The 13,041-nt window shown below is 33.2% G+C and overlaps 1 protein-coding gene across 3 annotated transcripts in view; it reads left to right on the top strand.

Annotated features, from left to right (window-relative positions):
- The window catches only part of LOC111147784 (inhibitor of Bruton tyrosine kinase), a 77,346-nt gene that overhangs the window by 11,623 nt on the left and 52,682 nt on the right, over positions 1-13,041 (top strand). For 2 of the 3 annotated variants that reach the window (XM_022504014.1, XM_022504013.1), the window contains exons 6-14: positions 1,084-1,201; positions 1,282-1,462; positions 3,133-3,256; positions 5,506-5,683; positions 8,842-9,016; positions 10,220-10,819; positions 12,160-12,246; positions 12,734-12,816; positions 12,896-12,933. In XM_022504014.1, coding sequence (XP_022359722.1) covers positions 1,084-1,201; positions 1,282-1,462; positions 3,133-3,256; positions 5,506-5,683; positions 8,842-9,016; positions 10,220-10,819; positions 12,160-12,246; positions 12,734-12,816; positions 12,896-12,933 — 1,584 coding nt within the window. Of the gene's footprint in view, positions 1-1,083; positions 1,202-1,281; positions 1,463-3,132; positions 3,257-5,505; positions 5,684-8,838; positions 9,017-10,219; positions 10,820-12,159; positions 12,247-12,733; positions 12,817-12,895; positions 12,934-13,041 lie in introns of all 3 variants that reach the window. The other variant, XM_022504012.1, reaches the window with a different exon arrangement.

The raw sequence follows: 13,041 nt of genomic DNA, 5'->3' as shown, positions 1-13,041 counted from the left end.
TTTTTAATTGGATTATTTGTTTTTTGGGTATTGAGTTGTATGAATTCTTTATATAGTTTGGATACTACCCTTTATTGGATATCCCATTTGCAGATATCTTCTCCCATTCCATAGGTTGTCTTTTAGTTTTGTTGGTTGTTTCCTTTGCTGTGTAGAAACTTTTTGTTTTGATGTGGTCTCAGTAGTTTATTTCTGCTTTTGTTTCCCTTGCCTCAGGAGACATGCCTAGAAAAAAGTTTCTATGGTCAGTGTCACAGACCTTACTGCCTGTGTTCTCTTCAAGGATCTTTGTGGTTTCAGGTCTCACATTTAGATCTTTCATCCATTTTGAGTTTATTTTTGTGTATGGTGAGAGAAAGTGGTCCAGTTTATTTTTTGCATGTTGCTGTTCAGTTTTCCCAATACCAAGAGACTGTCTTTTTCCCATTGTAAACATTCATTCCTCTGTTGTAGATTAATTGACCATATAATTGGTTTATTTCTGTGTTTTCAGTTCTATTCCATTGATCTATGTATCTTTTTTTGTGCTAATACCATACTGTTCTCATTACTGCTGTTTTGTAATGTAACTTGGAATCTGGAATTATGATACCTCCAATTTTGGTTTTTTCTTTTGAGATTGCTTTGGCTATTCTTGGGATGCAAGGGTGGTTTAATATTCATACAAGAATCAGTGTAATACATTACATCAATAAGAGTCATCTGGCTGAAAATGTCATTAGTGCCACTGTTGAGAGACCCTGAATATGTCAAATTTAAAAGTACTTTATTTTCTGATAGAATGCCTGTTTTGCATATTGCTTGGTGACCGGTTGGATGATTTGGCTTTTCTACCGTGTTAATTTTTTATATGTTAGAACTGCTGACTTGAAGTGGCTACATCAGAATATCTTGTGTTCTGAGAAGAGTTGGAGTCTTAGTGTTAGTGCTAAGATCTGTTAATGAATTCTGCCATTAGAACTTAACGGGGCACTGGTAGTTAGTGTGCCATATATTTGCTACTCTGGTTTACTGGATCTTTGAAATATTATGTTTGTTCTTAATAATATAATAAACTGTTGTCTTAATTGTCTTTTTGAATAGATGCAGGCAAAATATCTAAAAGGAAGGACAATCATTGGAGTAGCAGCAGGCAGGTTTCATACAGTGCTGTGGACTAGAGAAGCTGTTTACACTATGGGGCTAAATGGTGGACAACTGGGTAAGAAATCTTGATGACATTATCTGAAAAATAAATTGAATTTTTGGATATTTTGTGATTTATTTGTGTAATTTTTTTAGGTTATTTGCCAGATCCCAATGGAGAAAAGTATGTAACTGCTCCTCGTCAAGTCTCTGCCCTTCATCATAAGGATATCACTTTGTCTTTGGTTGCTGCAAGTGACGGGGCCACAGTCTGTGTTACCACAAGAGGAGATATTTACTTACTTGCAGACTATCAGTGCAAGAAGATGGCATCTAAGTATGTGTATTTTTGTAAAGAAATATAACTTTAATAATAATTCAGTTCTTCCAACAAAAACTCTGAGGATTCACTTTATGCTATGCTCTGGAGTGTCAGATGAAGAAAACTGGACAAAGACAATTTAAAGCTGAAAGGAAAAGTTAAGAATTTTTGCCTTTGATAAGCTTAGTCTTTGACATGCACCCAGGAAACATATGTAGAAGTTCTCTGCAAATCATAAAAAAGTATTTCTGAATTATATTTACCATGTGGTTAAATGTGACCTATAAATTTTTCTTCCTTTTTTTATGCTTCAGGTACACAAATCTAGATTAATTATAGTTCTTGGTTTGTGACGCAATCATCATTGGTTCATATGTAGCCTTTTTTTGTTATGTACCTATTTATTTTGAAAAAAAAAAATAGTTACATATCATGGATTCTCAGTCCCTGTGTTTGTAACTGACTGGTATATTTTTTATCTTTAAATTTGTGTAGCCTTTTGTTACCTGAAAGTAGGTTATAGTAGCATGCAGTAGATTAGCAGTTGATTGGCTCATTGAAAAGGTCAGGTAATGCAGGGAACCGTAAAACCTAGGTTTAAGTTTGGATGGGTCTGCCAATTGGAGTTCCCTAGCTTTTGTGCATAAACCATACCTGTAATGTGTCATCTGTGATTTCATTTGAACAGTTTAAGGAGCAAGCTCTTAAAATCAATTGTGAGGTAAATTAATATGGTAAGAGTCCTTTACTTCTCATATATTTCAGTCTTATATAGTTGACTAATTTATTTCTGATTTGACAGCAATTTTTGCTGTGCATTTTTTTAACAGATTTTATTTATTTATTTGACAGAGAGAGAGCACAAGTAGGCAGAGAGGCAGGCAGTAGGTCATATTTTAGTTTTAGAAACATGAAAATGTGAACATAAGTGTTTCTTAGAATTGACTGACTAGGTTTTTCTTTTGAGCATGAGGTGATTTGTGGGATGTTAGGTTTTGTTACTGATTAACATTTATAAAACTTGCCCTGATAACATTAAATTACATAAACATAAGTTATATCCAGGTTTTAAATAAGAAAATTTTTTGTTATAGATTGTTATTTTGGAAAGTAAAAATCTTTTAATGCAGGCAAAATATCTGAAAGGGAGGACAATGATTAGAGTAGTAATAGGCAAGTTTCACACAGTGTTATAGACTATCCCATGTATAGGTATAATGAAATGGCTAGTAGACGAGTTATTAAATTAGCAACATTGCTGATGATTTTCCTGGTAGCTATAGCTATTTAGGCTTGTCCATATTTGAAATTAAGGATTTCTATTTCATTTTCAGGTTTAAAGTTTTTCTTGTCTGTTAAAATGTAAATACTCTTAAGAGCTTTTAGTCTTAGCAGTTATATCCAGTAGAGTAAACGTGTGCGTTCTAAAGTGGGGCTTTAGGTGTCAGAAGTGTGTATATGTATGGGTAGAGGCATTTGGGAGGGAAGTACTTGCTATGAAAAGAAACGGCCATTATATAGGGGACACATACAGAAAGGAGAGACTAAGGTTACCAAAGGCCAAATCATCTTACTTCACCTTTCGTAGTAATCACCCTAGATTATTGTTTGATTAGTAATTTCTTTAAAATTGAGTGTGTCTATTTTAAAGAACATATTAATGAAGAATTTTCTTTTTCACTTAGACAACTAAACTTGAAGAAAGTTCTTGTTTCTGGGGGGCGTATGGAATACAAGGTTGATCCTGAAAATTTGAAAGAAAATGGAGGTCAAAAAATTTGCATTCTTGCAATGGATGGAGCTGGAAGGGTGAGTGTATATTTATGCAAAAGTGTTTTAAAGTAATTTTATTCTGAGTTGATAGCTATAAGGACCTGATAATGTGAACATGTATTACTAGATAATGATGATTCCTGTTGACTTTGTTTCTCTACCCATTTTTGATGTCCAGCACTAATTAGTATGGACCTGGTATTTCAAAGAAAATTTGATGACATTTAACTAATGTTGCATAGTATAGCTTTGTTAAACTGTAGCTTAAAATTTCATTTACTGTGCTTGAAATTGAAATCAATAGGGGATTTTGATGGATTATTTGATATGCATATTGAGTACTGATGAAGATAGCAAATTACATAGATAGGAGATATTTTATGTAACTGCTTCTTAAATTAAAAGCTAAACGGGTGATATTAAAAATTTGTTTCATAATTAGAAAATTTTTCCCAGATTTAGTTTTTTTTTTTTTTTAAGATTTAAAAAAATTTTTTTAATTTATTTGTCAGAGAGCGAGAGATCACAAGTAGGCATAGCAGGCAGAGAGAGAGGAGAAGCAGGCTCCCCACTGAGTGGAGAGCCTGATGCGGTGCTCAATCCCAGGGCTCGATCCCAGGACCCTGAGATCATGACCTGAGCTGAAGGCAGAGGCTTAACCCACTGAGCCACCAAGGTGCCCCCCAGATTTAGTTTTAAGTAAATGTACACATAATGTATATTTTTAGAGATTATAGATGTCATATTTAAGATAATGCCTTCATGGATCACTATAGATAGAATCGCTAATCTCTTTCTGTTTAAGTAGAGTTCAATTAGTTCCCTATGCAAATATATCAGTACATTTCTCTAATAAAATTGTTAAATTAAAATTATATTATACATAGTAACAAAGAGTTTTACACTGTAGCTAGAAAAACACAGATTGCCTTCTGCTTTTTGCTTATCAAATAGAAAAAACAAGAATGTTTTCTGAGGTTTATAAAGTGCTATAAAATACATTTTGGAAATTGAAGAATTAATTATAAAGCTCCATCTACTGGTATAAATCTGTGGTCTATCATTTTAATATAGGGAACTATAATAGAATTAGATCTCTAATTTTATACTAATAGGAGGAGGCAGTGGCATGGGATTATATAAAATAGTGAGTGTAAAAAACATTTGACTCTAGCATGTGTTTCATTTATATTAATAGGGATCTAGTCTATACCTTTCATTGTTACTTTCTGGAAAATTAGAATCTTACTATGAAAACCAGTCTCTGAAGGAATTAATCAGTATAGTCTTTTTTTTTTTTTTTTTTTTTTTTAATTTTTAACGTAACTTTTGAGTGACCTTTGCAGGTACCATTTTGTGTTTTACTTTTCTTAAATATGAGGAGAATTGAACTTTTAAAAATCAGCAGTATTAATTTTTCAAATAAAATCTTTCTTGGGGGGCACCTGGGTGGCTCAGTGGGTTAAGCCGCTGCCTTCGGCTCAGGTCATGATCTCAAGGGTCTTGGGATCGAGCCCCGCATCAGGCTCTCTGCTCAGCAGGGAGCCTGCTTCCTCCTCTCTCTCTGCCTGCCTCTCTGCCTGCTTGTGATCTCTGTCTGTCAAATAAATAAATAAAATCTTTAAAAAAAAAAAAATCTTTCTTGGAATGCAAATATATGAAGCAGATAAGAGTTACTGTTCTGGATAAAGCTGAATTGGGAAACTCAAGACCATACCTCTCTTTATTCTTTCCATCCCTGTGCAGCGGGTTCCAAGTCATTTTTTAGGAATACTAAGGTTTGTAGAACCATTTGGAAGCCATTGAACTCTTTTAATTTTTCTATCTGTAAAATTTTGTTTTAGTTATAAAATAGGGTTATTCATACCACTGCTTTTTTTTCTTGAGAGTTAAAGTTTGGATTTTCAGTAGGCTGATTTTCATTCTTCTTGCAAACAGATGGTATTATAACAAGTGTGATATCTAAATTTTAGCTTTCATACTTTTGTTTTCCTTTATCATTGTAGTAGATTGATTTGTGAAAAGCAAGTAATACTAAATGATACTTCTTAAAAGGAGTGTCTTTTAAATATTTTTAATGTTTCATATTTGCTTAATGTATTTTTTCTGAAAGATACAGTTCTTTAAAAATAAATTGATTTTTATAGTATCTTTTTCTGTGAAAGAATGAACATGATACATTAATTGGGGCTTTTGTTTTAGAGGTATTATTTCTTGATTTCAGTTTTTGGTTGGCCAGGTGATGATGGGAATATATATTCCAATGTAATTTGGTTTTATTTTAGGTATTTTGCTGGAGATCAGTCAGCAGTTCTCTGAAGCAGTGTCGATGGGCCTATCCACGCCAGGTCTTCATTTCTGACATTGCTTTAAATAGAAAAGACATTTTATTTGTCACACAGGATGGAGAAGGATTTAGAGGGAAATGGTTTGAAGAAAAAAAAAAGAATTCTGAAAAGAAAGGTCAGTTCATATATGTGAATAATGCGTAAATTATCTTTCAGTTAACCTTTAATTTCACAAGTGTTTATTACTAGGTTTGACAAGTGTTACTAGGTTTTACCTTTAAGTCTCCTCTTTCGATTTTTGGGGTGTGTGTGTGTGTGTGTGTGTGTGTGCGCGAGTGCGCAGATAAGCTGAATTCAGTTCACTTAAATCTGGTTTTCAACTGTTTATCTGTCTCAGTATATCCTGAGGTCTTGGCTGTAGGGTCAGGGAAGTGTAAATTTTAAAGAAAAAACTTCCCAGATACTTTTAAATCATCTTCCAAGCTCCATTTTTTCTCTTCTTTAAATTGGGAATTGAGTGGCTTATACATGTGTGTGTGTGTGTGTGTGTGTGTGTGTGTGTGTGTGTGTGTGTGTATGTGTAAATATATATATATATAATTTACCCACTTGTATATATAAAATTAAAGTTTTTTAAATGTACATTTCATAGCTTAAAGGGAAATTATGGGAAGAACAAAGTCTATATTAATGAGAATTAAATAAAAGTAGTATTAAACAGTTGCTGAATAGAGAATAGTTTTATTTCATTACTTGGTGAATATAAAGGATAGCTTTAATTAAGATGCCACGACTGAAAATAGAAGTTATTCATTATGTAGTTCATTTTTTTTTTAATTTTTTTTTTTTTTAAAGATTCTATTCATTCATGAGAGAGAGAGAGAGAGCACAAGCAGGGGGAGAGGCAGAGGGAGAAGCAGGCTCCCCAAGGAGCAGGCAGCCCAATGTGGGACTCGATCCCAGGACCCTGGGATCATGACCTGAGCTGAAGGCAGACACTTAACCTTCTGAGCCACTCAGGCGCCCTATATACTTCATTCTTAATTTTATCTGATTATGAATTTATAAATTTTTGGATTACTTGCATTGTTCTTTTAACTTAGGTTACCAACTTTTTTCTTTCATCCATAATTATTAATCTGTTGATTTTTCTGCTGGAAAAACTAGAATTCATTTACCACTTCACAGTTCGTTGGTCCCACTCTGTCCCTACTCACATGGACTACTGTAAAAAATAGGTTTTCCTTAATCATACTCTTATTTCTTCTTATTTATTCTTAATTGATAATCAGAATGATCTTTTAAGATCTGATTCTAATATTCCTGTGTTCAGAACTCATTAATGGTTTCTTCACTTCCTGAACATTATCCTGAAAGCTCCTGCTCTGACCCTTGTTTGTGTCTCTGAACTCCCTTTCATTTACCACTCTCCAGTCAGATTGACCTTCAGGTTTTCAATTTTTTTCAGTAGTACCAGGGCTTTTTCTAATTTTTCACATCTCAGCTTTATTTATACTTCATCAGAGATGTTTTCACAGATCTCTTAATCTAAATTGAAGTACCCTGTGCCACTTTTCATATTCCCTTGGTATTTTCAGGATACAGGTCATTTTTACTTGTTATTTATTTATATTTGTGATTAATTTTTCTAATGCTTACCTCCTATCAGACTGTAAGATGGCAAGGACCTTGACTATTTCACTGTATCCTTAGCATTCAGCATATTTCCTGACACATAGTAGTCCCTTATTAAATCATCTATTAAATGAATAAATTCGTTATTGTATGGTAAAACATATATAAGGAACATTTAAAATCATTCAGAAAATTATAAACCTATTCTTCAAAATCGTAAAGCCACAGTGAAGTGATTACTGATTTGTTGTATTTCTTTTTTTTCTTATAGATTATATAAGTGTATAAACTTTTAAAGTAGATTTACTATGTGTCAGATATAGGGCTATGCTTTATTGATAACAAAATATATGTAAGATAGGCTCGTTTTCAGACATTCATAAGTTTGTAGTGACAATAGACATATACCTAACTATTTACAGTTTACAAATACTAATATGTATATGTTAGGTTTGAGAGTATAGAAATTGCAATAACTGAGTGTTTGGGAAAGATTAGTGAAGCCCCATAAAACAGAAAGAGAGTAAATTTTTTTTTTTAATTTTTTAAATTTATTTTCAGCATAACAGTATTCATTGTTTTTGCACCACACCCAGTGCTCCATGCAATTCGTGCCCTCTCCAATACCCACCACCTGGTTCCCCCAACCTCCCACCCCCCCACCCCTTCAAAACCCTCAGATAGTTTTTCAGAGTCCACAGTCTCTCATGGTTTACCTCCCCCTCCAATTTCCCTCAACTCCCTTCTCCTGAAAGAGAGTAAATTTTGATGGAGTACCCAAAATGTTGAAACTTGTAAATGTTGAAAGTCTTGGAATTGTATCTTAGTCATATTTAGTGGTCTAGAACTGAATTCATGATCTCATGCTCCCACATTTGCTTTTCAATGTTTTCTAAGTAAATGGTTATCTTTGACACCTCACATCCCCCCACTCCAGTATCTGATTGTCACTTCTGTCTCAATTGTTTCTGAAATCTTTCCACTTTTCTCTGCTTGTATTGCTGCAACTTCAGTGTGTTATTTATTCTTTTTTGGACTCTTATAGTTTCCTAAGTGATCTTGTTGTCTTTATTTTTAATTTCTTTCAGCATTCTTCCTATTGCAGCCAGAATCATTTTTTGCATGCAGATTTCATACTTCTTTTCATAGCCTTATCTGACTTGTAATGAAACAATCATTTGTTTAAATGTCTGTCTTCTCTGCTGGATTGTGTATTCTGAGATGGTAGGGATGCCTGTCTTGTTCACTACTGTATCATTAGGGACAGACTGATGATTGCTGTATCACAGTAGCACAGTATGGTCACTCAGATATTTGGAAACAAATAAACATGCAAACAAATTATGAAAAGGCTAAGTTTACATATTTTTAATGCAAGCTGAGGAATTTTAGAAGCCAGTATAGTACTAGATTTGCTTTTTAGAAAGATAACTTTGGTTGCAGTGTGGAAGATGTTTTTGTTGAAAGAAATAAAGTCATGGATAATTGAGAATTGACTAACCAAAATTTCCTGTATAATACCTGTACATAGGGTACAAATTGTGTTTAAGAGAGAGAGGATATACTTCTTCAAAAAGACATATATGAAAGATATTTCTATATTTTAATTGTTTTTCTATTTTCTTTACTCCTAAACCATTTTAGGATTTTCAGTAAAGCCTCCATTAATGGAAGTTTGTTTATTTTTCTTTTTAGCAGAGATTTTATCAAATCTCCATAATTCCTCATCAGATGTGTCTTGTGTCTCTGATATAAATAGTGTATATGAAAGAATTCGGCTTGAGAAACTTACTTTTGCCCATAGAGCTGTTAGTGTCAGCACAGACCCAAGTGGATGCAACTTTGCAATCTTGCAGTCAGATCCTAAAACAAGGTACACTGGTATATATTAAATTTCATTTTTAGAAGGGATAATCACTGGGTTTTCTTTTGTTTTTAGTAGCTCGTGGAGCAAATTTAATTGAAATGCTTTTGCCAAGACTTGTAGAGGCTTTAGACATAAAATCATGTTACCTGGATATCTCAAAGGTAGAATTTGTTACAGTGGGAATGATAAGTGTTTCTCTTAGTTTGTAAACTGTTGTTTATTGAAAGTATTAAAGATATATATGTATATGCACAAAGTTTATATCTTAGTACTTTATGATGTACTCTAGGTTCTCAGATTCTGAGACATATATAATAAGCATTAAATTGTTAGCAAAACTTTCTAACACTTGAATATGATAATTAACAAAAGAAGAGATAGTATAGAGTGGTTTGTAGGGGAGTTTGAATCTCAGTGCAAATCTTCTCTAAGTCACATTAGTAGGGAGATGACAGGTTAAGATAAATATCAGGGGTACTCTTGGAAAGAAGTCCTAGAAGTAGGGTGACCATCCATACTGGTTTGCCCAGGTCTGTCCCATATTTAGCACCAAAACTCTCATCTTCTGAGAAAGCTCTCAATCCAGGGCAAACCTGAAGGTTTGTTTCCCCTACCTGGAAGGGTGAATAGTGGATTGGGAAGGTGTGATAATCATCTTACAATACTGAAAGAACATACTGTATGTCTGTATGTGTATTTATCTTTATATTTAGTTTCTGAGTTTCTATCCTATTCTGGGATTTGGTTGAAGTATTTGCTCAGTTCTTTGTAGATTTAGTTTTCTTCACTTAAAAGGATAAAGGATAAAATAAGAGGATATAAAAGGTTGAGGACTGTATTCTTTTTTGGATATTTTTAGTTTTAAAGTCATTTGTGTTTAGTTACAATCATTTAAAAAATTTCTGTGAAATGGTCATTTGAATTTATGTCCTCGTATTTCCTTGTAGAAATAGAAAACACTGCTTTAGAAGGAAAACTTAAATCTTGTCATTTTAGTGTAGCAGAAAAATATAAAAAGGAATAAAAATATTTTAATGTGTGATATGGTATATAAGACTTTGCAATATTCTTATATTTTAAGAAATGCCAGATTTAAAATCTTGTAAGTTTAATAACGAAAAAAGAAATTGTACTTTAAAAGGAGAATTGATTAGGGATGCTTTTTTTTTCATTTCTTGAAAGTAAAAATGATTTTCGTTTCATTTCTAGCCTTTATGAAATTCCAGCTGTATCCTCATCATCCTTTTTTGAAGAGTTTGGCAAACTCTTAAGGGAAACTGATGAAACGGACAACATACATGATGTGACATTTCAAGTTGGCAATAGAATCTTCCCTGCACATAAATATATTTTGGCAGCGCATTCTGACTTTTTTCAGAAATTGTTTCTTTCAGATGGGACCTCTTTAGACTTTACAGATGTTTATCGGAAAGATGAAGATTCTGCAGGATGCCATCTCTTTGTGGTAGAGAAGGTTCATCCTGACTTGTTTGAGTACCTTTTACAATTTATATACACAGATACTTGTGACTTTTTAATTCATGGCTTCACACCAAGAATAAACTTAAACAAAAAGCCAGAAGAATATCAGGGCACTATGTATTCTCATTCAAATAAAATGAATTGCCATGAAGATAATCAGAAGTCAGCATTTGAAGTTTATAGAAGTAATCAAGCTCATATGGTTAATGAAAAGCAGAAAAGCAAACCAAAATCTTCCAATAAAGGGAAAAGTGTTGGGGAAGATGATCCTGTAAGAATGTTGCAAAATATTGCAAGGAAATTTGGTTTCAGTAATTTGAGTAGTAGGTATGGCTCGTCCTTAATATCTATTCTTGAACCTCTTTATGTCCTTTTAAAAATTCTTCTCTTTTTCTTTACTACCCCTCTTCCCTCCCTCAACTCCTTCTGTTTTGGATGTGTTTTTTCTCCCATTTTTTGCTAAAACTATCTCTGTAGGACTCTCTGGATTAAAACTATGGAGGCTATTAGTGGGTTTGAACTCTCCATGATGTTTGTGTAACAGGAATCTGGAATGGTAGGCAGTGTGGTATACTGGAAAAAGTACTGTCTTAGGAGTTAGACCTGTATATGCCTCTTAGCTCTTCTATGGCTATGGCAGATTTCTTAGTTTCTTTGAACTTCAGTTTCTCAATATATAAAAGGGAGGATAATAGTGATCTCAAATTGTTGGTGTAGTTCTGTCATGTAGCAAGTGTAAAGTGCCTAAGACAGATTTGTCATTTAAGCCAGATTCTTTGGAATTCTCTTTTTTTAAGGTATGTATGTTGCTTGTGGCAGTATAACTTCTAATGTGTGGGGTAGAGAGAGAATCATATATCAGGTTTTCTGTTTAAAAACACTGAAGGACTTTGTGCTATGGCTTTGATATGTTTTATTGTCAGTAACTGTATTTAATGTGCATTTGACCCTTGAAAATCATGGGTTTGAACTGTGCAGATCCACTTGTATTAAGATTTTTTATGATAGGGGTGCCTGGGTGGCTCAGTGGGTTAAGGTCTCTGCCTTCGGCTCAGGTCATGATCCCAGGGTCCTGGGATCAAGCCCCGCATCGGGCTCTCTGCTCAGCAGGGAGCCTGCTTCCCTTCCTCTCTCTCTGCCTGCCTCTCTGCCTACTGTGATCTCTGTCTGTCAAATAAATAAATAAAATCTTTAAAAAAAAATAAAAAAAATTAAAAAAAAAGATTTTTTATGATAAATTCAGTATGGTACTGTAAATGTATACTCTCTATGATTTTCTTAACATTTTCTTCAGCTTTTATTGTAAAAACAACATGTAATGCACGTAACATACAAAGTATAAACATACCAATCTGTTTATGTTATTGGGAAGTCTTCCAGTCAACAGTGGGGTATTAGTATTTAAGTTATGGGGGAGTCAAAATTTTATGCAGATTTCAACTCTGTAAGGGGGGGGTACATAGTGGTGACTAACTGCTGCGTTGTTCAACAATCAACTGTACTTTGAAGTAAAATTGAAGAATATATGGTACTCTTTTATCACAGAATAGAGTTTGTTGAGATCCTTTTCTGGGTGATATAAATTATATGATTATATAAGGTAATTTGTTGGATTTCTGTTGTTTGTTTTGGTCCACCAACTGTTAATTTTTATTTATTCTTGATAGGTTAGATGGAGTCAAATTTGAAAATGGAAAAATTAATGTTATTGAGAAGAAACCTGGTAATAAATCGAAGCTAAATCAGAAAAAGTGGTAAGTTAGGAAATGGAGATAAACTTTTCATCCTTAGACTTTGAAACCTAAGTGTGAAAACAGAGCTCTTCTGATATATGAAGCAAAATATATGAGTAGATACCATTTTATCTTTACTAGTCTTCATTTCTAGGAATGTTGGAGAGATGTTGAGGTAAATGGATAAAATATTAACTATTAACACCTGGTCTGTAATGCAAAAGGAAAATTAGAAGGAATTAGAAGGAAGAACTTTTTTTTTGAATATTTATCAACTGAATATTATCAGTTCCCTTTAAATATTATCTTTATTGTAAGGCCCTTATTATCTTTCCTCAAATGGAAGGAGATGAAGTTCTTTATCTGTATGTATATCCTCAGGTTGTTTGTTCTCTGCTGTCTTTAATTAAAAGAAAATCAACTTAAGCCAAATCCTATAATAAATTTCCTATTTGCTAAATATGTAAAGAAATCATTCTCATTTCAATTTAAAAAATTTATTTTTCAGTTCATTTCTATGTGATGTGACCATGAAATCAGTGGATGGAAAGGAATTTACTTGCCATAAGTGTGTTCTTTGTGCTAGACTTGGTAGGTATACTTCTTAATTAATTGCTGACTTATTAGTATTGTTTAACAGTTCTAATGAATTGTACCTTTTCTTTCCCAGAATATTTTCATAGTATGCTGAGTAGCTCATGGATTGAGGTAAGTTTTAAGCTGAAGCCACATGGCTGGTTTTTCATTTTGGGGAAATTATGTACTAAAGAAATGCAGAATGGGAACTGCATATTTTAAGTCAGTTTCACTTTTGTT

The sequence above is a fragment of the Enhydra lutris genome, unplaced genomic scaffold (genome assembly GCF_002288905.1).
Source record: "Enhydra lutris kenyoni isolate GAN:26980312 unplaced genomic scaffold, ASM228890v2 scaffoldscaffold17, whole genome shotgun sequence".
NCBI lineage: Eukaryota > Metazoa > Chordata > Mammalia > Carnivora > Mustelidae > Enhydra > Enhydra lutris.
Note: the sequence above shows the minus strand (reverse complement) of the source record. Positions and strands in the feature narration are given on the sequence as shown.